This window comes from Vigna angularis, chromosome 2, assembly GCF_016808095.1.
Source record: "Vigna angularis cultivar LongXiaoDou No.4 chromosome 2, ASM1680809v1, whole genome shotgun sequence".
NCBI lineage: Eukaryota > Viridiplantae > Streptophyta > Magnoliopsida > Fabales > Fabaceae > Vigna > Vigna angularis.
In genome coordinates, this window is record NC_068971.1 from 9,511,056 (window position 1) to 9,536,249 (window position 25,194).

Consider the following 25,194-nt stretch of genomic DNA (forward strand, 5'->3'; position numbering starts at 1 on the left):
GTATGAATAATTGGAATTGGCTAAAATGGGTAAGGGGTAGTGAGTATCAAAGAAAAGGGTTTAGTATTTAAAATAGAGCTCTTAATAGGAAAAAGTGTAAGAAAATTATTGGAATGGGTAATATGATATTTCAGGTCTGTTTTTATATCATTTAAAACTTGTAGACATTAGAAATAGCTATATTTATGAGTTATAAATAGGTGTTAGCTAGTAGAGAGGTTTTAGAAGGTTTTAAACTCAAATTTTAGAGGTTTTGAATGGTGGGATTCTAAAGTATGAGTTCTATTCAATAAAGCATGGTTTGGGGTTGGTGGTTGAGTCATTTATGACTTGTTCACGCCTTCAGTTTGCAGAATTTGGTGTTAGAATAAATAGATTTAAGTTTAGGTAAGTTTGGAGTAGATAAGTTGGGTTTGAGGTAGCTAATTTGAGTTGGAAGTGTGTTTCCAATTTTTCCTCTATGTTTAGAATGTCATAGGAACTAGTTGAACTTGTATAAAGGGAGAACATATTAGATTAGAGGTATTTTAGATTCTGGTGCGACGTTGAGCACCCCTTGGGTGCCCCTTAAGCGCCCGTTTTGTACAAGCTTTGGGCTTGAGTGCCTCCAAAGCGACCCCTAGGCGCCCTTTTTGCGAGAAGAATTCGCTTGAGCGCTCCCTTAGGCTCCCCTTTCTAATGAGTTTGGCGCCTGGATGCCCCTTTTCCAGGCGTTGAGCATCCCTTAGTCCATTTTGGTCTATCCTGTGTTTTTTAATACACTGTTTTGAATTTTTGATGTACGTGAAATGGATTAATGTTGGTTTTGTTATGATACATAAATTTATATGTGTATGCATATGTATTGAATGGAAAGTTGTGGAAATGAGTTCCAAGGAGGAACTTTTTTGTTGTAGTTTCAAGTATTATATGTATGAATATAGGAAGCTCGGTCTTAGGGTTCATCTTGACACTCTAATGGTCGTTCATTCTCAAGTAGAGAGGGGTGAGACATGTGGTGAGAGTAGTAGGAGTTCCTAGTTTAGGGACTTTACCTTGGCCTAAGGCGAGTGGTAATGGACTAACTTTGTGTGGTAGCTGGGGGTGGACCAGTTGTTTCACCACTACAAGTGTATGAACCATCATAGCTCAATATTCATACTAATAGTGATAGTCGAGTCTAAGTCTTGGCATGCTTAAAGAGTTTTTGGTTGGTTTGGTGTGAAATATGAATTATGTGAGAAATGTTTAAGTATATTATGAAATGTTTTGTATCTTTAACTTACCCTTTTGTTTATGTATAATTTGTATGTTCTTTTTTTTTTTTGGTCTTGGCTTTGATCAGCTAGTGGGTATGAGCAAAAGGTGAAGAAATGACTGTGGAACAAACTTTGGAGGGAGGATCAACAAATGTTTTGTTTCTTTATAGTTCAGTTATGTGTATCTAGTTTTGATTAGTTGTCTCGTATATAAAGTTTGTGTTTAGGGTTATTTAGATGACTATAAATAACTTTATATTTCTTGCATTGTCGACTATTCTACTTTTATTAATTATGTGATAGATCTTTTATAACATTATATTTTGGGATGTTACAAATAATTTGAATGAATTTATAATTAAATTTGTTTAATAATTTAATTATATAAAAAATAATATACATATTTAAATATCTTCTTCTAAATAACTAGTTGATATAAAAATATATTTTTCAAGTATGATAAATATTTAAAATTAAATAAATTTATTTATTTTTTATCTAAAAATGTTTGTAAAATTTATTCAGTTGAAGTAAAATAATAAAGATGTATTTAAAACAAAGAAAAATAAGAATAAAAATTTTGTAAATGAAAAATAAACAATGTATTAATTAAAATATATTGTCACGTCTTTTTTTTCTTCAATATCTTTTTCTTTCTCACGTGACAAATCCTCATTGGCTCTTACATTTCCCTTGGTCCTCAAGTTAGAAGAATTAAAGTTTTTACTCTCCTTTACAAAGACACCTTGACGGTTTCCTTGGTTATAAATAAAGGTGTTCCATCCATGTAAAAACAACTTTTAAGATTAGTAAAGTTATGCTACCAAATTTGTGTCATACTTGTCTCTTAATTTGCTTGGCTATAAAACCCTTTCTAGGTTTCTTCTAGTCATCCTACAACTTGAGTTTACATAACATCTCGTGAGAGTACCCAAAACACTCACCACCCTTCATCATATGTGCTCATATCACCCATCTTCCACAAAATTTCACACCTACATAACCTCTACACCTTGCTTAACGCATGCTTACTTGGAGTAGGGGCCATCAATTAGGGTTAGGGTTTAGTGTTAGCATTATGGTTTATGGTTAGGTTTTAGGGTTAGAGTTAGAGTTTTTCATGGTATTTTGGTGGTTTGAACAAATTTTTAGGTCATTTGGATATATTTTCAGTTTTACCCTATGATGTACGAACAATGAACTAGCTCAAAAATTGAAAACGAAAATTCATCAAAACTCAAAACAAAACTAACAATGAAGGTAGGTGGGTTTAGTGCCGAAATAAATCGTTGCGTCGGTGAGGAAAAAAGGTAATCGGTGAAAACGAAAGGGTACCTGTACACGAAACCAATCAGTCAAAACAAAGAAAATCATCCCTAAAGTAGTTAATCAATGAGCATTTGTGTAAAATGAAAGAAAAATTACCTGTGTTGATTGCTGAAAGCTTCATTGTAGCATTGAAGAAGAAGAAGCAAAGAGAAAGCGAAGAGAAAATGAACAAATGTGAAAGAGGAGATTTTGTTATTCCGCAAAATATAACCCTATGAACACATATTTTCTTGGTTATATATTAATTGAAACAATAAAAGCTCTATGCCTCAGTTCTATGAAGAACCGCTGCTTAAAGCCTTCGAAAAATAAAAAATATTTTCAAGTGAAAATTTTGAAATTCGTTTCAAACTTTTTGCCTCGGTTCGTGGCATAACTGAAGCATAAAGATTCAATGGCACCAATTTTCAAAACAACCAAGGCCATAAAGTTGTCTATAGGGTTGTCAATTGAAAAGATAACATGCAACGTCAAGAGCCTATGGCAACGGCTCTGTAAGGAACCTAGACCAAAAGTTCTGTCTAGAAAGCTTATCAATTGAAAGTCTTAAATTTTCAGTTTTGAAGCACTCTATGACATCAATTTTCTAGAGAACCGAGACCAAAAGTTCTGTTCAAAAAGCTTGTTGTTGAAAAGTCCTCAACTGTCAATTTCATAGGGCCCTATGGTAGTGGTTTTGTAGAGAATCGATGACATAAGTATTGTTAAGAAATCTTATCAGTTGAAAAGTCTTCAATTATCAGTTTCACAACACCCTATGACAGCGTTTTTATAGAGAATTGTGGCCAAAGTTACTCTATGGCTTCGGTTTCTTTAGAACCGAGGCCTATATGTTCGTGAAAATTGCAAAAATGTCACTACGCCTTTTTAGTCTTTGGTTTCATGAGAATCGAGGCGCGTTAGAAATTATTGTTTTTACTAGTGTCCCTTGTCAATCATAGTCCTTTGCCTTCTTGTAATGGATTAACATTGTTCTTTGATTTTCACTATTGTATTAGTAAAGAATTGATTCTTCTTTTGATCAGCAACATCTTTGGCAAGCTATCTTACCCCCACTTCTAAGTTTTGAATGAAGGCTTCAATGTTCTTTTGGTGAGTTGTAGAAACCTGCAAAAATTGCATGAGTGCATCGTCCAATTGGACAATTTGTCTTCCTTGTGATTTTGGTTGGGAGCATGTCTTTGTGAGGGACTGACATGTTGATTTTGATTGTTCCTCTAGTTGAGGTTGTTTGGTAACTTTGGGCCTTCTAGAATTGTTCATGTAATTGACTTCCTCGGCTTAAGTTGGCACTCTCAGAGTGCAGGGATCATTCGGATGGTCTCTTGCATAAAAATCACATCTTAATACTTGTTGAGATGAATTTTTTGCAGAGGATCCTAACTGCATTTTAATTATTTATTTCCTCTATTCTTCCATTTGTTGTGAGATGATCTTATTTTGTGCCAAAATAACATTTTGAGTGTCCAGCTCCAAAATTTCTTTTTTGGTAGGTTAAGTTTTGTCATGATGAACTTGGTGATCACTGGCTATCAAGGCATCAATGATGGTTATAGCTTTGTAAGCATCTTTGGTCATCGTAGATCCCCCAACTGAGGCCTCTAATAACATCCTTGTTTGAGGTCTCAACCCGCTACAGGACATATTCAATTGAGCCATCTCATTAAAACTATGGTTTGGACATTTTTTAGCAATAATTTATATCTCTCCCAAGCTTCATAAAGAGGGCTTGAGAGAATGTTGTTATAACTTATTTGGCACTTATGTACTTAGATGCGGGGAGGGTGAATCTGGTTAAAAATTTCTTCTCCACATTCTCCCATCTAGTTAGGCTTTGATTAGGATATGATTGCAGTCATATCTTAGCTCTCCCCAATAATAGTGCTAGAAACTTAATGATTCCCCAATTCAAGAACAATCACACCAAAAAATGTGTTGTTTCAATTGTAGTACTAAGTGTCATATCTACAAGGATTTGATTAATTCTTATAAGAAATTATGATGCTTTTGGACTTGTAAATTTAAATGTTTCATTGTAAAGTAATGATGATGATCCATAAGTCAAAGTTAAAATCGAAACTAAATGATATAAAGTGTACTGGGATTAGACTTCACTACTTTGTTCTCATGCTCACTTATTGTTTCATTGGATTAATAAAGTTCACTCATTGTTCTTGAAAGTACACTAATGTAATCTTATACCTACGTCTGCAGCCTAAGGCCTAAAGACATTCAAACTCAGTGCGATTTCTCCATTCCTAATGAAGGAACTCTTTACATTATTGATTAAGACTCTTTATCTAGCTAAGTCATATAGATGCATTTTTGTTGTAACGCCCCAATTTCAAGGGTGTCACGGGTAACTAAAAAACCGATAAATTTAAAAAATTTATTATAGCACGGAAACGTTCAAAACCTCAACATTTAAATGTCCATAATTTATTCAAAACATAATAATTTCAAAACACTTGTCCAATGAAAATAACGAATGAAATAAAATAACTCCAATTACATTGTCTTAAAGTTCAAATGCAATAACTTTAAATAAAAAGTCCAATTCTGTGCATCGTCATCTCTCAAATCTATCATGCCTCAGCACGATCAATAATATTATCTACTCACGTATAACACATTATACAATCATTGCTGATAATATCATTCACAACACACAAACAAAAATACAAACACGTGTGGGGTAAGTTGCCGATAAAGTAATAATAATAATAAGATATAAACACATTGAACATATATCAACCATAAACCAACCCATACCCAATAGTAATAACAATAAGATTCCTAATCCTCTAGCATGACAACTCAATAACAATGAATTACTCAATTCTCAATTCCCGATCCTTGATTTTCGATCTTCGATCCTTGATTACTTGTCCATCGAAGTACCTGAAAAACACTAGAAGAGGGTTGAATAATGTTTATGGAAAACTTTTTGCAACCCTTCTGATATAGCATGTTATTGAGTTCTTGAAATTTTCCTTTAAATGATTAGAAGCTCGATTCAATAGATTTGTATAATAACAACTTTTATCGCGCTATTCAGAATGTAGATACTGCAGCGTTTTGTTAAGAACTTCCTTTATGAAAAAGATTGTTTACCTTGGAAGATTCTTGTGTTTAGAAATAAAGTGCGACTACAGGTTTTTGCAAGAGGATCATTTAGGAAAGAGAAGAGATAATTGTACGAGATATTTTATACTGGTTTGCTCCAACTGAGCTACGTCGAGTCTCCTCTGTAGAGGTTCAACTATAATTTTTACATGATTACAAATGAGTATTAGCACCACTCTTGGTACTCAGCAATCTCGTTGAGATTTCCTTTGATTATTAGCACCACTCTTGGTACTCAGCAACCCCGCCGAGATTTCCTTTGAGTATTCGCACTACTTTTGGTACTCAACCCTAGCCAAGATTTCCTTTGAGTATTTGAACCACTCCTGATACTCAACAACCTTAGTCAAGATTTTCTTTGAGTATTCAAACCACCCTTAGTACTTAACTACCTTGCCAATATTTCTCAACTCAAACAGAGTTTGGTTGTAAGTATTTTAATTCTCTTTAGAATTGCAATCAATGATTGCGTACAAGTTGTTTAGACTATATTTCTCAAAGAGAGAATTTGATTACAATACAACGAATTCTAAATATTCGTAGGCATTTCTCTCTTCTCTCTTACTATAGTAAACAATATGACAATGAAGTGCGAGAGTATCTCTTTATCTTTTTCTCTTGTCTTCTATTTAGCTCAGATATCTTCTTTTTCTTGAGCTCTTTCTCTTTTGCTTCTCAGGATGAATATTTTGTTGTAAGCTTTTGTTCACTATGTTATTCTCTTGATTTTCTTCTTGAGAGATCTTCTATTTATAGTCTTCATGGATATTTGTTTGTTAGAATGAGCTTGTAGCCTTGACTCTCGTGCTTTCTCTTTCTTCTTTGCACAACAGCCGTTGGGTAAGTCAACTTGTTAGAGCAGACATGCTTTTTTAGTCCTTTGCTTGAAGTAGGTTGTACGGTCTTCGTAGACTTTGCTTCAAGTGAGGAACATTCTGTGAATATCTCCTTTGTCTCTAACGTTCACTTTTTGATATTTGATCTATAGCACTATGGATGCGTGTAGAATAGCTTATCTGCAAGATTATAGTAAATTGTGTATGCAACACATACGTCTTTTCTTATCACTTTTGTTGTTTTTGAATGTTGAGCATTTAATATCATTTAATGATTGCTCAAAACAATAAAAGTGATTTTTGAATTTCTACTGTTAGGTAGCATTTTACAAATGAGTTCTTTTCTGAAGATATCAGGCGTATATATATTCTTCATCATAAGATGAGGTACTTGTTATGTTCATGGAATCGTTTAGTCAAGTAAATGTTTCTTTAGCTTTTGTCTCTTTTTAGACAGACAACGTTTAGCTTACTTATGATTTCTTTCATATTTTAATAATTATGTCTTTTAATATGTTTTGTCAGAGACATTGTCTTGACCTATTTTGTTTTCGAGAGAAGTTGAATACATATTCTAGATATTATAAGCATTGAGCGTTTAACTCAATCTCTCTTAGACGCTTTAGGCACAATATCGTTTAGCCATGCATCTGGGTGTTTTGACCTAGATGTTTTTCTATGTCCTAAGAACCTAAGTGTTTTCCTAAGTATTTCTATGCTGAGGATTCTGGTTCTAGGTTTTGTGCGTTTGTGATTTAGGCTCTAAGTCTTGTGTTTTCACCCTGAGTTGTTTTCTAATTATTATCTCGTTTTAATGTTATTTAATTAAACTTCAAAGCAATTAAGGGTATAAACGATTTTTCTTTAACACCTTGATGTCATTACTATCATATCACACATAGATCATTAGTTTATCCACTCATTAGCACCTATGTTAACTACTTACTATAACCATTATAGTAACACCACTATCAACATAGCATCACCTGGAGCATCTCTCATACGATGATCATCATTATAGATACATCACCATCATGTCTATCACAATCATGAATAAAACCATGAGCATCATCGTACCATGAACACAATAGTGGAAAGAGTTAGTCTCACGGTTGTACCTTACCTCACTCGTCTGTAGCGGCTCCTATAAACCAATTTGTATCTTCCCCTACATATATGCTCAAGCAGTTTCACAATCTAGCTAAGGAACATGTAATGTTTCCACACAAGGACAAGAAAAACACCATTACCTATACAAGGAAGGTTCAATACCTGAACAACCCTTCTTATGCACACAAGGCAAAAGGAAGTACTTATCCGCAGATAAAACCAGAATTTATTAGGTATAGCTAGTAGACATATCCATCACTCTCATGCTCATCAACCACATACTCAGGTACACCCCAACACTCACTTATGCTTCAACCTTAAACACAAGTCAAATATGAACCTAAACATAACCCTTAACCTTATTCTCTGATTATCATCATGTTCTACAGCTCCTTAAGCTTGGTTCACATCCATTCTTCACCAAAACGCACTTTTCTAATAAAAATATACTGGGATAATCGATTATCGTAAGTAATAATCGGTTTTTCCCGAAACGATCACATTTATACCAAAATACCCTTTTATAATTGATTATCACTTAAGATAATGTATTATCTCAGTTGTTTTTCACAACCAATTACCATAATTCATCCCTTATGAAAGGATAATCGATTACCATCCCAGATAATCGATTATTCTCGAAATCATACTCAAAACCAATGCGCAGATAATCTATTATGACTAATGATAATTGACTATTGCCGAATCAAAACACATCATGGACATAATTCAAGTGTTCAAAACACACATACATTACCCTAAACCACGAGGAAACACACCCAATACATCATGCATGCATTCAAGCCTCACATACTCTTATGAACAAACTCTAATACATACATTACATCACTTGAATCATTAAAAACTCATCATTATGCAAATTACAACCCAACAAACCCAATTTTCTACATATGATCATCATATCATCTTTATAACATATATTTTCATGAAAAACTTCCAATTATCATAACTTTGTTCCCTTTAGCATCAAACCCTATTATGGGATAATCCAACAAAATCATATATAAATTCATAGGGAAAACCCAACACAAACATGATATAATCCTATCATCCTTTACAACATATTCTCATACATGTACCAAAACAACATTACCTTTCATAATAATCAAGAGCAAACCCTATTCATCATACAAACAAACAAGAAAACAAGCAAAGGTAAGTTTCTTCATACCTTGACAAATATTAGGGCTTTAACTACAACTCCAAAACACCACAAATCTTCCTTTGCACTAAGGGTTTCTGCTGCTCTTTCTCTTCTCTCCCAACGTCTCTTTCTTATGCCTCTCTCTTTGATTTAGAGTTTCTAGGATTTCTAAACATAAATACCACCTCTTTCTCTATATCTTAATGTTTATAAATCAACCCAACTTTATCTCTAATATTTTCTCACTTATAATAATATATTTTAAAAACCAAATCTATCTAAATCTATATTCTCCTTCTATCTCATGTTCCACTATCTACCTTTTATTTTATTTTTTTAACTCACATTTTTACTTCCTACACCCCCTTATTTAATTTTTACACCAATTAAATAAAGTTAAAGGACCATTTTGCCCCTAAGTAAAATACAAATAAAACAAAGGTTTCCCTTAACTTCCATTCTCCCTAAAATTGAACTCACACCCATTCAATCCTAAACCCCCTTCCTACCAATAAATCAACATCATATTGGTAATATCACACACATAAATCACCAATTTAATAACATATCAATCATGTGTTGCACTTTATCAATAATAACATTAAATAATTAACATGGCAATTAAAATTCTAAGCAACATCTAAACATTAAACCCAAATACCAAAACAATAATCCTAAAGCCTCAAAATCACTTTCTTTCATAATTACTACATTTTTCTCGGGTCTTACATATCTCGCCTAACAGCCTTAGATTACTCAATTGGATCTATAAGATGAATAAGCTTTTGCCTAACTCAAGTTATATAAGCAACGAATGACTAATTAGTTCATCACACACGAAAAGCAAATTGAATCATTAACATATGAAAGAACACTTGAATAAAGTAGTAAAACAATACTAATACATAAGTTCAAAGAGTTATATCTAATCTCAATAGTAGGAAGTTTAGCAACTCATGATGATCCGAACATCCAATACTAAGAGTTGTTGTTGATTCCCCATGTCTTCTTTAAATCCTAAGAAAACATTACAAGTGAAGAGAGAGGGAGTCTAAAGAGAGACTAAGAATTTGGATCTTAAAGGAGAGGGGTGTACCCCTTAATTTATAGAAAATTGGAGGTTGGTTGTGGCTCCAAACATGGTGGCCAATCTTGTGAGCTTTCCTTCCATGGAGGGTTTCCTTGTAGCTTAGACTTTGTTCTTGTTGTTCAATCATGAAGCTTTCTTCAATTGTAGGTTTTCTCCCTAATTGAGCTCTAGAACTTCATGCTTCAGATTGCTTCATGGTGAAGTTTTATTTGTATGGCTTAGGCGTCATTTTCTCTACTTGAGGTATTACGAAAGCAAAATTTGAATCTTCTTGAAATTGCCTTTGTGTGCCTAGGTGTTAAACTCTTTGGCAAGTGCACCAAATCGTTCAAGTAATAAACCGTGGTAAGACCAGGTATCGTTTTCCCAAGAGACTCGTAATACTAGAAAATTGTGCGATTAACAACTCATCTAGACTCAAGAACAACTCATCATTTAAGAATATGTGCAAAAAGATAAATTCACAAGTAATTACAAGGTTGGACTTTGGTATTGAAGGCACTTGGAAATGTTAAAGACTAGAAATGGTATGAAATGACATTGTTAAGGTTAGTTTTCACCAATGCACTCTTGTGTATAACCAATTTCATCTCCTCTCTATCAATTTACTAAAGTCAATCCACTAAAACACTCTAGCCCTAATCCCTTAGGTGAAAGAGCCTAGGTTTTTCTTATCAAACTCCAATCCCTTGGACAATCTAACAAGCAAACCCGCATTAAGAACTAGGATCTAAGACAACATGTGAATCATATCCCATCCCTGGCTCAATAACCCACAAGGACTCTTGTTGCAGTTCAAGATTTCATATCCCATCCCTGGCTCAATGAAACCCCAAAATCAAGTCATGAACGTCCCCATTACATGCAAGCTTTAAGATCGGAAACAAAAATACTAGTAATAGATAGAAAAGACATTTATAAATACGAAACAATCATTCATTACACAAGAGTTCATAGGCTACATCTAACCCTAACAAGATGAATCTGGTTCTCCATTTCCATGGAGAACCCTAAAGCTTACAAACATGGAAGATGGAAGAAGAAGGAGACCCAAAGGAAGAGGAGGAGATGTTCCCACAAGCTCCTCGCGCCCTCCATGAGCTCCAGACGTGAAATCGCACCTCCAAAGAACTAAAGACCCTTTTTTTTTTCTGCCTCGTGAGTAAATATACTGCCCGAATTCTCGCTTAAGCTAAATTATTCTCGCTTAAGCTAAATTATTCTCGCTTAAGCGAGAATTCTTCTTGGAGAAGATAGTCATTCTCGCTTAAGCTAAATTATTCTTGCTTAAGCGAAAAATGACTTTTAAATCAATGACTTCCTGGATCACCGAGGCTCTTCAATGTAATGGAGGATCTTCCTAACATCGAAATAGATCAAAAAACAAGGGATTAGAGTATTATTTACGTAATGTAGCTCAAAATATAGATAAATACTAAAACTAAATAAAAGAGAGGATTTAAGCAAGTAATAAGCTAAAGAAGAGTTGATTTTGCTTCTAAAATGATGCTTAGATAATGGTAAGAATTAGCATTATCAAACTCCCCCAAACTTACAACTTTGCTTGTCCTCAAGCAAAAGTACTTCACGTAGTAAACGATTCAATCACGACAGTCTAGCAACTCAAGCACAATTTCAATCAAATAAACAAAATCAATCATGGTTGCTCAACTCGGAAATTACATTCAAGAGATAAAATGGCCTTAGCAAGCTAAACTTCAATCATGGTGCTCACAATTTAAAATCACAAGATAGATGTAATTGATAGATCAACAATCGTGGCAAGATGTTTTCATTGAATGCATGAAACCATCCTTCACCAAGGAAAGTGTTTCACTCAAGCACAATGGTGTATATGGATGTGTGTCTAACTCTCAACTATCACAGTGTTATACAAATTAAATTTGTCGTTCGTTTCACAATATCAAACACATTCACAAGCAAGCTAGCATCACAAGGACTTTTTAAGGCTTGTAATTTGGCTGGGCTAAGAAGAAAAATTAGTTTTTCTGGACAACAAAGCACCTTGAGCTAAGAGATAAAACAATTTACTTCATGATATAGCATTAGTCTCTCTCTTTGCTTCACAATTGGATAAACCACTTCTCAACTTATTTCCCAATTATTTTTCAATGAATTCATTTTTCTTTCTCTTCTTCTTCTTTCTTCTTTTTCTTTCTTTTTGACTCATTTTGCTATTTTCTCAATGCTCCCTTATTTCAAAAACTCCCCCAAACTTAAACCATTCTCCTTATCCTAACATATATGTTCATCTCAACTCAAGGTAAGGAGGTTAAGGATTTTTCAATAAGCTTAAGGTTCCAGGGGTGAGAAAGTTTTTCTTCAAGGTTCAAGTGTTTTGCATTGGCTTTTAGGCTCAAAAATGTAGAAGAGGTTGAAGAACAAGATGGCCTTGATCATTTGTAACAAGCAAGCAAATAGTTCAAATAGAGAAACTCAGGCAAAATCAACTGTGATTTCAAAGGGATAGCACTCAACAATAAACTCTGGACACAACATCTCACAGGTTTACTCAAGGTTCCAAAGTTTGATAAACATCATGCCAAGAATATTGATCACAATTAAAACCAAGCATCCATCTAAACATATACAAGCAACCACAACCTCTATTCAACAAACTTAACCACATAATCTCAATTAAATTTTCAAAGAAATTTTCATAGATAAAGAGCAAGCACAAAAGATTTGTATTCAATTCAAGCATAACATATGATTCACTCGAATCACCAAACCAATTGCAAAAGAACTATCCACTAGGCAAGTCAAAAAGAAATCAAAAACACAAAAACTGAAAGTAAATAAGAACTGAAAATTAAAACTAAAAAACCGATCAAAATGGACTCTTTACAGCTCCAACAGTGTAGAACACTAGCTTCAATTTTCATATGTAACATCTTCCTCCTCTAGTAGCTCATACTCCACAACTGCTCCACCTCCCCCATCAATAGGGGCCTGGCCCCCAAGCCATGCTGCACGAGCAGCAAAATCTTCAAGTCATATGTTTCTCAGCTCAGACATGCCTCAAAGGTTGACCAATGGTGGTTTTGAACTCTTTAATTCCTAAGGAAGATCTTATCCTGTAACAAGAAAGCTCAAAGTAAAATTAGTATCTCATAGTCAACAATTGAAGAGAAAGGTCCAAAAACATACTAAAAGAAATGTGCAAAAGAAAGCAAAGAAACAAAACAATGAAAGTCAAAACAAACAAAGACAAAAGTACATGAACATAGAGGGAAGTCTTAAAATTAAGCTTCCCAAAGGTACAACAACACAAAAAGGTTTAAAAACACATCAAAAGAAGTGTGTGAAAGAGTGCAAAGCAAGAGAAAACTCAAAATCAATCAACAAAAACAAATGTGCAGAACCAGTATTGGGGGCACCATATCAGATTTTAGCTTAAGCTAAAACTTTTTCGCTTAAGCTAAACATTTTTCGCTTAAGCTAAAATTATTTCACTTAAGCTAGATTTGCAGTAGAAATTTTCGCCCAAGCTACCATATTTTCGCTTAAGCGAACTTGTTCCAGTGGGTACCCCAATTTTCAGTCTAAATCTCGCCCAAGCGACTTAGTTTTAGCTTAAGCGAAAATATCAGCAAAACTTATTTTTTCAATTTTCTGCATATCTCGCCCAAGCGAGAAAGTTTAGCCTAGGCGAAAATAATGCAGATTCTTGCGAGATTGGCCATTTAATTTGTGATTTTTGGTTCCATACCTTCATTCAATGCACTTACGCACAAACCAAGCTACAAATAACATAATATACTTATACAAACCACAAAAACAACATTACAACTCAAAAATCACAAACATGCAATAAAATACAAACATGCATAAGACAAGTCACTAATTAAAATTGAAACACATACAAGCACATGACACTAAAAAAAAATAAACACAAGTAAAAAAGGTAAGAAAATTGGGTTGCCTCCCAAAAGCGCTTGTTTAACGTCATTAGCTTGACGATTTACTCAATGAAGTGCAAATGTTGTTGTTGGTGTGCTCCTTTCACCAACTCTTCTTGAATCACTTTCTAGTCACCAAATCAATTCTCATAGTATAAGAATCTTCATTTTTGCCCTTCCACTACCTTGAAATCTTAAAACACTCAATCCTCTTGATCAACTTTGGCTTGCTAGGCTTGAGTTCCTTGCCTCTCATAAAAGGGTGGTGGTGACTAGTCTTTCTCTTTTTCTTCTCCCTTTCTTGTTTATCTTTTAGGCTTAATACCTCTTTTTGTCCCTCTTTAGAAGGGAATTGTTCAATGTCGTCCTACCTTTTTCAAAAAGTTCAATAAGGTCCCACGTTGTGAAAAAAGTGTCCAATTTAATCCTTTTTGGTCATGGCGTTAAATATTTAACGATCCTGCTGACAGAGTGGACTGATGTGTGCAACGTGGCTTTTTACCTTGGTAACGTGGCAGTGACAGTTACTGAGAACGTGGCAGTGGGCAGTGCAGTGATTAAAATTGTGAGCGTTAGGGTTTGGTTTGGGTAATTCCAAATCGCGATTTGGGGATAAGCACTTTGGAGGACCTTGAAATCCAAATTAAGTGATCTTGAAGGTGAAATTTGCAGAGGAAATCCAATTCCGCAAATCAAATCAGGTTAGAGGTTTTTCGAAAATGTTTTCATTGTTGTCTTTTTTCGAAAATGTTTTCATTGTTGTCGCGTTTGAGGGGGGTTTAACTATGGGTGAAATTGTTTTCTGTGAAAAGTTGTCTTCTTTATATGCATGATAGTGGTCCCATAGGTCTTATTTTAACTGAAATTAGTGGTCCCCCGTTTGCATTTGCAGGGTTCGGGTAGGGATGTCTGATGACATGTTTCGGGTAGTGGTCCACCAAGGTGGGACCTTGATCAAAGAAGTCCCCTTTAATTATATAGGCGGAGAGATAGTTAATTGGGACGTAGACCCCGATAAATGGTGTTATTTTGGAGTATTAGGTTCACTTAACCATATGGGATACATGCACGTAGAAGAATTATATTACAGTGTCCAACATGTTCTACATAAGGTTGAGAATGATAAAGGAGTTATGAACATGATTAATGTGGCTAAGTATTTAGGGGAAGTGAACCTGTATGTTGTGCATGGGGTGGACGAAGCAACTATCTTAGAAAATGATGAGAATGAGATTCATTTGCTATGTGAAGGGCATGCAGAGAGTGGTGAGGATAGTGGCGTAGGAGGAGAAGCACATGTTGAGGGTGGTGAAGAAGGAATGGAAGACGTAGTGGAGGGTGCAATGGAGGTTGAGAATGAGTATGCAGTGGATGTTGAGAATGAGGATGCACGGGATGTTGAGAATGTAAGTGAAGGATTGGAGGTTCACAATAACGATTTATTGGATGTTGACAATGAGGACTGGTTGGATGTTGAGCATGACGATGCATTGGAGGTTGAGAAGGAGGATTCGGTGTATAATGAGGATGTTCAGCATGAGGATGCAGAAGATGATGAGGTTGCAGTGGAGGTTGAAAATGAGGATGAAGTTGAGGATGTAAGTGAAGAAGCATTAGAAGTGGATACTGAGGCTGAAATTGAGGTCGAAAGTGAAGAAGAAGTGGAAGTGAACAGTGATGATGCAGCAGGAATGGATGATCTGAGTGGTGATGAATACGTGGATGATGAAGACAGTGAAAAAGAAACCCCACAATGTAGGGGTTTGTCAGATGATGATTGGGAGTCTGATAAGCTTTTAACTCCTGAAAATAGTGCAAGTGAGGAGGATGACAATGATGATACAATAGATGTAGGTTCTTTCTCAAAGTATGCAAAGCAGAAGTCCATGGCAGATTACAAGTGGGAAGTGGGCACTATTTTTACTGACAGGGAAGAGTTTAAGGATGCTATTAGAAGGTATGCTGTTCATGCTGGGAGGGATCTAAAATTTATCAAAAATGATAATCGTAGGGTGAGGGTGACATGCATGGGTGGCCAAGGAAAGTGCCCATGGCTAGCTTATTGTGGTTATTTGCCGTCACGAAAAATTTGGCAATTGAGGAAGATAATTGATACTCATAGTTGTAGTAGACAACATAATATTAAACTGATGAATGCTAAGTGGTTAAGTAAGGAAATAGATAGATCTATAGTTGAGAATCCTAGTTTAAAGGTGAATGATATTCGTTCTAAAGCATTAAGAAAATGGAATACAAATGTTTCAATATCCAAGGCAAGAAGGGCAAAGTTAATTGCCACAACACAGGTTGAAGGAGATTTCATAGAACAATATAAAAGGGTGTACGACTATGGACATGAGCTGTTGAGGTGTAATCCAGGGTCAACAGTGCAACTTAAAGTTGACTCTCATAATGGTGACTCAATCTTTCAAAGAATGTATGTTTGTCTCAAAGCTTGTAAAGATAGTTTCATAAGTTGTAGGCCCATTATATGTTTAGACGGATGTTTTTTGAAAGGTGTTTACAAGGGGGAGCTGCTGACTGCTGTTGGTAGGGACCCAAACGACCAAATGGTACCCCTTGCCTATGCAGTAGTAGAAGTGGAGAACAAAGACAGCTGGACATGGTTTTTGCAATTGTTAATTGAAGACCTCGGGGGCAGTCAAGTATGTGGAGGGTGCACATGGATGTCAGACCAGCAGAAGGTATAATGTGCAGCTTATTTTCATTTTTAGTTAATGATGTTGTATAGGATATGGTTTTATTACTACATTTTATTGTGCAGGGGTTAGTCTTAGCTATCCAAGAGCTTTTGCCTCGGGCAGAACAAAGATACTGTGTAAGGCACCTCTATGCAAACTTTAGGAAAAGGTTTGGTGGGCAGGTATTAAAAAATCTGATGTGGAGTGCTGCAACCACCACATATCCCCAGGCTTGGGAGAGAGAAATGCTGAAAATTAAAGAAGTCAATGTTGAAGCATATAAATACCTCATAGCCATTCCCCCAAGGTAACCCATTATATACACGTTACTGTCACAGATGCATTGTAACCCATTTGAGAATTATTTTTTTTCAACAGGTTTTGGTCAAGGTCTCGCTTCACAGCTCAACCAATGTGTGATACCCTTGATAACAACATCACTGAAGCTTTCAGAAAGAATGTAATTTGTCTAGATTTTGGCTGCCAAGGTAATCTTATCACCACAATTTATATACATTTTGTTATTTACGTTCATTGATGTGCTTTATTTCTTTCAGCTGGGCTGCACGAAAGATTTTTGAGGTTAGGCACACTTCATCTGTTGGGAACAAGTTCACAGTGGATCTGGACACTAAAGACTGTAGCTGCAGAAAGTGGATGATCAGTGGCATCCCATGCTGTCATGCAATTGCAGCAATGAATTACTGTAATGTTCATCTAGAAAATTTTATACCCACTTGCTTCAGAAGATCCACATATGAAGAGGTATATGCCTCCATAATTTTTTCACTCAATGGTCCCCAACTATGGCAAACCACAAATTTCAATGATGTTCTACCACCACTGATAAGGAAGATGCCTGGGAGGCCAAAGAAAAAACGCAAGTTGGAGGCATGGGAGTTAACTAAGGACGACACTCAAATGCGTGTTGGAGGGCATAGGAAAAAGTGTACCATTTGTCGTCAGACAAAGCACAACAGGAATAAATGCCCTTTACGGCCCCAACCAGCAGAAGCAAACCACCCACCAGAAGCAACCCAGCCACCAGAACCAACCCAGCCACCAGAACCAACCCAGCCACCAGAACCAACCCAGCCAACACAAACAACCCAGTCACCAGAAACAACACAACCAACCCAGCCACCTCCAACTTCCCAATCATCCCGTCCACCAAAATTCAGAGTCAGAAGAAAAGATAGATAGATAGATGAATTGGTTTATTATGTACTGTACTGTCTTTATTTTGGTAACAGACATGTATTGTCTTTTTAGATGAATTGGAGGTTATATGTATTCAATATCATGTACTTTGGTGACAAACTTGTACGGCCTTTATTTAATGAATCAAAGTGCTTTCATCATGTTTTGGTCAAAGCTTGTATTTAGATTTGTAATATGTGCCATTAGTCCTCAGTCATATGCATTATTGGGTTGACCTGTTCCAACATTTTTAAACCAAATGGGGGACTGATTCGAACATTTTCTACATTGCATTGCATAACTGATGTTACACCAACCAAAACACCTTCGCATTGTCAACGTACCTTTTTCAAGCATCCAAATACATAACAGGTATTAAGCCAACTTATAACAAACACCCAAATTCACGATCTAACTAAATCAACCTAACCACAACTTCAAAATTACAAGGTCAACCACAATACACATACACAAAGCTACAACTAACAACTTCATCATTTTCTGGATTTTCTGCAAATCCTTCACTGCATTTTCCAGCTCACTTATTCTCTTCAGAATTGTGCAATCTTTTTCATCCACGTTGTCTTCACAACACCACTTGAAAAAGTTACAGCAGTTCCCAATTGAAGATCCACCCTGTTATTCACCATGTTAGGGAATGTATGAACAAATCCATCAAATCAACTAAACAAAACATTAACTGAGAAGGGTATACTTCAAACCTTGTAATGAGGACAACCCCAAAAATTTCTCCCAGCATTCTTCGTAGTTTTGGCCACTTTCATTACTGCAATATCACCACAGTAACAAGTAGGGATTAACCCACCTCCCCTACAAGCACCACCATGGGACGAACCAGAAGATCCTTTGGCCCAGCTTTTCGAAAACGAAGAACACCCTTGGGAACCCATTCTCAATCCTCAAATCGCGATTTGGAATTACCCAAACCAAACCCTAACGCTCACAATTTTAATCACTGCACTGCCCACTGCCATGTTGTCAGTTAATGACAAACACTGTCACTGCCACGTTACCAAGGTAAAAAGCCACGTTGCACACATCAGTCCACTCTGTCAGCAGGATCGTTAAATATTTAACGCCGTGACCAAAAAGGATTAAATTGGACACTTTTTTCACAACGTGGGACCATATTGAACTTTTTGAAAAAGGTAGGACGACATTGAACAATTCCCTTCTAAAGAGGGACAAAAAGAGGTATTAAGCCTATCTTTTACTTAGCACTTGGAGCATCTTCAAGGGAGGAAGAATTTGGGGCAGCTTGTGATGCTCAACATAGTTGTCTCCTTGTGTCCTATAATTCCTTCAATCTTAGGGTCTTCATGATGCTTTTGAGGCTGTAGTCCTCCTTATGTGAACATCTCCCTGCATACACTTAGACACAACTAGGCTAAAGCCACAAATTAGCCCAAATAAAAGTGAAAATCTATTTACAACAAAAGAGTTAGTTCTATATACAAAATCAAGTCTACATAAGTTAAAAACCTCATAAAAGTCTAGTATTGACACGAGTCCCTGGCAACGACGCCAAAAACTTGTTAAACTCTTTGGCAAGTGCACCAAATCGTTCAAGTAATAAACCGTGGTAAGACCACGTATCGTTTTCCCAAGAGACTCGTAATACTAGAAAATTGTGCGATTAACAACTCATCTAGACTCAAGAACAACTCATCATTTAAAAATATGTGCAAAAAGATAAATTCACAAGTAATTACAAGGTTGGACTTTGGTATTGAAGGCACTTGGAAATGTTAAAGACTAGAAATGGTATGAAATGACATTGTTAAGGTTAGTTTTCACCAATGCACTCTTGTGTATAACCAATTTCATCTCCTCTCTATCAATTTACTAAAGTCAATCCACTAAAACACTCTAGCCCTAATCCCTTAGGTGAAAGAGCCTAGGTTTTTCTTATCAAACTCCAATCCCTTGGACAATCTAACAAGCAAACCCGCATTAAGAACTAGGATCTAAGACAACATGTGAATCATATCCCATCCCTGGCTCCATGACCCACAAGGACTCTTGTTGCAGTTCAAGATTTCATATCCCATCCCTGGCTCAATGAAACCCCAAAATCAAGTCATGAATGTCCCCATTACATGCAAGCTTTAAGATCGGAAACAAAAATACTAGTAATAGATAGAAAAGGCATTTATAAATACGAAACAATCATTCATTACACAAGAGTTCATAGGCTACATCTAACCCAAACAAGATGAATCTGGTTCTCCATTTCCATGGAGAACCCTAAAGCTTACAAACATGGAAGATGGAAGAAGAAGGAGACCCAAAGGAAGAGGAGGAGATGTTCCCACAAGCTCCTCGCGCCCTCCATGAGCTCCAGACGTGAAATCGCACCTCCAAAGAACCAAAGACCCTTTTTTCTTTCTACCTCGTGAGTAAATATACTGCCCGAATTCTCGCTTAAGCTAAATTATTCTCGCTTAAGCGAGAATTCTTCTTGGAGAAGATAGTCATTCTCGCTTAAGCTAAATTATTCTCGCTTAAGCGAAAAAGACTTTTAAATCAATGACTTCCTAGATCACCGAGGCTCTTCAATGTAATGGAGGATCTTCCTAACATCGAAATAGATCAAAAAACAAGGGATTAGAGTATTATTTACGTAATGTAGCTCAAAATATAGATAAATACTAAAACTAAATAAAAGAGAGGATTTAAGCAAGTAATAAGCTAAAGAAGAGTTGATTTTGCTACTAAAATGATGCTTAGATAATGGTAAGAATTAGCATTATCACTAGGCTGTGACTTTGGGACTCAAGTTATTATGCTTTATTTCTTCTAAATCTATAGAAATTCATTGGAAAAATGTATTAGTTTGCCATCATTTTCATATCCAAATGCTTTTATTGAATAATAGATAAAAGGAAGTAATAAAATCTTAGTATTTGCAATATAACCAATCAAGATAAGTGTTAAATTGTATGTGAATTATAGGTAAAATGAGCACTTATCAATCATGAAAGAATTGGACATTTTAACATCTTAAACCCAATATGATTGACATTTCAAGTTCACAGTGTGTGTACTTAATTAAATGTTTTCCAATAAAAAAAGTATAGTAGTTTAACTCGTGTTAAGCTCCAATTAGCTCAATCTCACCTTCTTCCAATAGAGTATAGAAAGAGTAACTTATGGTTTAAATCTTTTAATCTTGAGTATATTACCAACTACCAAAAGAGGGCATAAATCTCCATATCCATAAAGATCTCTCTGCAATGTAATTAACATTCGTTCCTGAGTATGTGCTATGTGTATTTTGAAATCAAGTTACACAAACTCTCATTGAATGCAAGTGCTCATTGTCCAATGAGAATTTTGGAACTTGAGTTCAAAATGCACATATATAGCATATGCTCGTAAATGAATGTTGAAGGCACTCATAACATATAATTGTCTATTTTAAACTAGAATAATAGAGTTCATACATGTATAAAATATATACAATGAAACTAAAACTCATATATTCACAATATGCCTAAGTGAATTTAAACTATGTTTTATGCAATGGAAACTAAAACTTATATATATTCACAATAGACCTAAGCGCACTAAAACTATGTTTTATGCAATGTGAATGCTTGAAACAAATTTATATACCTAAATTTAAGTATGTTATGGATGTAGAAGTGTATAATCACTCAAAATCTATAAAATCATAATCAAAACCAAAATTGACTGTAAACATAATATCTACTTTCCAGAAAAGCATAATAAAACCTCTAACTTAAGAAAAGTACTCTATCAATATCAGACACTCATCACATGGAAGACACCAATCTCAAACACAATTAAAATCTTACTTTCTTTAATTTTAACTCCTAAAAACTCAAGTTCTTAGAATAAAGAGGACAAATAGACCACTAAAACACATAATATGACATGTTTTTAGAACTAATAAACTAATCTAAAACAATAAACAACCAAAACCAAACATTCAAGTTCTTACATTCAACTATACATCAAACAACCAAAACTATCTTAAAAAAATATCATTTAACAATCAAAATTAATACAACTTAAATCATATATCCGTATCTAAACAGTGTCTAAAAGTACAACCAGAAATTCTGTAGGGAAAACTTTGAGCTTCAACATGTTTAAAATACGATAAACCAAAAGTTAAAACAACAACAATAAAAAAAAGGGTTAAATATGTTTTTAGTCCCTAAACTATTGGCCGTTTCTGGTTTTCGTCACTCTTTCAAAATAAGGTACAATTTGGTCCTCATTCTTTTCGAAACTTTGTTTTTAGTCCTCGAAAACTAACACCGTTAAAAATGTGCTGACGTGGCTAACGGTTGACTGACACACGATTTTTTTTTTGAAGTGTTTCTCACTTTTTCTCCCCTTCTCTCTCTTCCTTCCATCTTCCACAAACAAGAATATTGAAGTGAATAATTTGCCTCTGCAATCCACGTAGCACAGAAAGAAGAAGCTTGAGCGATGATAAAAAGAAAAAGAAAACCGTGAAGGGGAAAGAAACATGGTGATGGAAACTTCGCAAGCAAAGATTTGCAATCTGACATGTAAGCGCTTAAAATAATGGAATGTCGTGATCTGAATGAAGCTGAATCACTTGTGTGTTTATAGCAGCAAGAAACTCCAAAATGAAAATGACAGATAGAAAGATACATTGGTGAAAATAAAAATGCAGTACAGAAAGTCTAAACGAGATTTGAAACAGAGAATTGTTGTGAGAATGAATGAATCAAGTGTACATGGGAACATCGGTCCAAGCACCGGAGACATGTCCGTTCTCACAAACATAGGCTCTTACCACAGGCTCTCCGTCGTCGTGAAAGCCGAACACACAGCGGAGGCAGAAGGCAGAGTGGAGATCCCAGGTGAATTTGCAGGCGCAGAAGGCGTAGGGCAGATCCAGCTTCCTCTTGTTGCCGTCGTGAATGGTTCTCCAAACCCTAGTGCGTTTGAAGTTCTTGAAAACGCCTCTAAAGAGGAGGTACTTCCTCTTCTCCTCCTTGTGCACGCACCCCGGCCAGTCGCAAACGTATAGGTGCGACCGCCACGACCGCGATACCTTCCGCTTCTTGCACGCGCCATTCGAAACGACGCCCGCGCTCACCGGCTCCGCCAGCCGCGGCGCCTCCGACTCCGTCGCCACGTAGAGCAGAAGAAGAAGAGGGGTGAAGTTTGTTAGAGCGGCTGCAGCGGAATGGTTAGCGTGGAATAACAAACCAAGAGGGGGGTGAATTGGTTCTTACTAAAAACGTGTGCCTTAAAAATTTCTACTCAATTAAACTTACTTAGCAGATAATAAAGACAATAAAATAGAGTAAGGTTGAGAGAAATTTGCACAGATGATTTTATCCTGGTTCGGATCTTACCAATCCTACGTCCAGTCGCTTATCTCAAAACAAGATAAACACTTCACTAATCACAAAACTATTACAAACTACAATCACACAGATACAATTTGTAAGAGTTTAGAAAAACACCTCTCTTGATGCCACAAGAGATGAAACAACACCTCCTTTGAATCTTCACAAAGGATGAAACACTTCCTCCGAATAGTTCACGAAGGATGAATTCCTCTTCCAAACACTTCCTTAGATGCACCAAGGATGAACCAGCTATTCCTCTATCACCGTAGAAGTATTTCACCAACTCTACAGACAGAGTTTCCTTAGCTGAGCAAGAGTACACAATTCTCAAGAGTTTCTAAGTATTTGAGCACAAGGGAAGAGTAGTAGGTTATCCTTGAGATAAAATGAGAGTCTATTTATAGACTCATCCAAAGGCTCCTCCATTTTTCGTTTTCAACTTTTCTGACAGTGTTAATCGATTAGCTACAGTGGTTAATCGATTAACAACCCAACGGATACTTCAACGGCTCTAAAAACGGCTAGTTTTTCAAACGTTCACTATGTTAATCGATTAACAGCCCTTGTTAATCGATTAACGCTAATCGATTAACACCCTCTGTTAATCGATTAGCACTGCACTGTTGGGCTTCTCCATGGCTCTCTGGAAAAATCGATTAACACCCTTTGTTAATCGATTAACGCTAATCGATTAACACCTCTTGTTAATCGATTAGCACTGCACAGTTTTTGCTTCTGGTTTATTTTTTACATCACTTTTGAATGCTTACATGAAACTACTAATTTTCCTATGTTCATACAATTATTACAAAAGATTACAAGTCTTCAAAGATCATTCTTCATGAGTCATGGTTGTTCTTGACTTGATTTGGACATCATCAAAACTTCATCTTCATTATTTTGCTAACAATCTCCCCCTTTTTGATGATGATCAAAAAACCTTCTTGATTTAAAGCTTTTGATAATAATCTGTATTTTAAAACACAACTTAAGGAAGAAACAATTGTTTGTGAACTTAGAAATAAATTTAAGGCTTTAAATATTTCTCCCCCTTTTTGATCATTATTAAAAAAAGTGATGTATAATTTCTCCCCCTAAATGTATTAGAAATTATACTCCCCCTTAATAAAAGCATATATGCATAGAAATAATAAGAAAAACAACATACTTTTTATTGAATTCAAAGAGGCAAGCTTACAAGGAATATAAAGGGCACACACTAAGAAAAACATAAAAACATAAGGTTCCTAAGACTCATCATCACTATCGGGAACATAGAGTTTTGCAAGTTTGTCATCAATCTCCTTAAGATGATTATTAATTTCATCATAGCGAAGAGTGTGATAAGCCATCATATCATCCATCCTTCTTTGTTTCATAGAGGTCATTTCTTCAATTTGTCTAGATATACTTTCTAGACTATATTCTTGTGGAGGATGGGATGGGCCAGCAACATTTGTTGGATGAGGCATAGGAATATCTTCATCTTCTTCAGCTGATGCGTCCTCTTCTTGTGCAATATCATCTTCAGCACGGACAAACATATTTCCTTGTCGTATAAACCCCATTTGATGCAATGCTGATTCCTCAATTTCATGATTTCTTAAGACGGTGAGAGATTTCTCTCCCGTAACATCAACTCCTTTATAAACACAGATTAAGGAAATAAGGAGGGGATATGGAAGATGACCTCTATCATACCTCTTTGCCCGGACAATAGTGTCGGAGATGAGATCTGCCCAATTGATTTTGATATTTTGAGTAATGGCAGACATGATCATGAGATCGATTTCAAAGCATTGTGCTAAGTTTGAGCCTCTTGGACAAAGCAACCATACAATAAGATAATGAAGAACCCTTTCCTCCATTCTAAGATTTCCTACTAGAAGATATCTCCTATTTGGTAGAGGTTGTTGAGGGTTGCGCATGAAAGAGCGATATGCCAAAATTTTGTTAAAATCACCAAAGTCATTTGGCACATGCATGGTATTTTCTAAGATGGGAAGATGAGCAACATTTGTCCAAATGTCATTATCCAGAATGATATCTATCCCTTTTACACGAGTGTAAATAATACCATTTTGGGATTTT

General features: G+C 35.7%; 1 protein-coding gene across 1 annotated transcript; it reads right to left on the reverse strand.

The window, feature by feature from the left end:
• Positions 1 to 18,139: 18,139 nt before the first annotated feature.
• LOC128195248 (uncharacterized) lies at positions 18,140 to 18,630 on the reverse strand. Its single transcript, XM_052872483.1, has 2 exons — positions 18,442 to 18,630; positions 18,140 to 18,355 (listed from the first exon to the last, which is right to left on the reverse strand). The coding sequence occupies exons 1-2, from the start codon at positions 18,628 to 18,630 to the stop codon at positions 18,140 to 18,142; spliced, it is 405 nt and encodes a 134-aa protein (XP_052728443.1).
• Positions 18,631 to 25,194: the final 6,564 nt, after the last annotated feature.

What these genes read in the sequence shown, in the direction of transcription:
- LOC128195248 (XM_052872483.1), bottom strand. Translation starts at nt 18,630, where the DNA reads ATGGGTTCCCAAGGGTGTTCTTCGTTTTCGAAAAGCTGGGCCAAAGGA. An exon ending in GGGGTTGTCCTCATTACAAG is followed by an intron (nt 18,356 to 18,441) that starts GTTTGAAGTATA and finishes GGTGAATAACAG; the next exon opens with GGTGGATCTTCAATTGGGAA.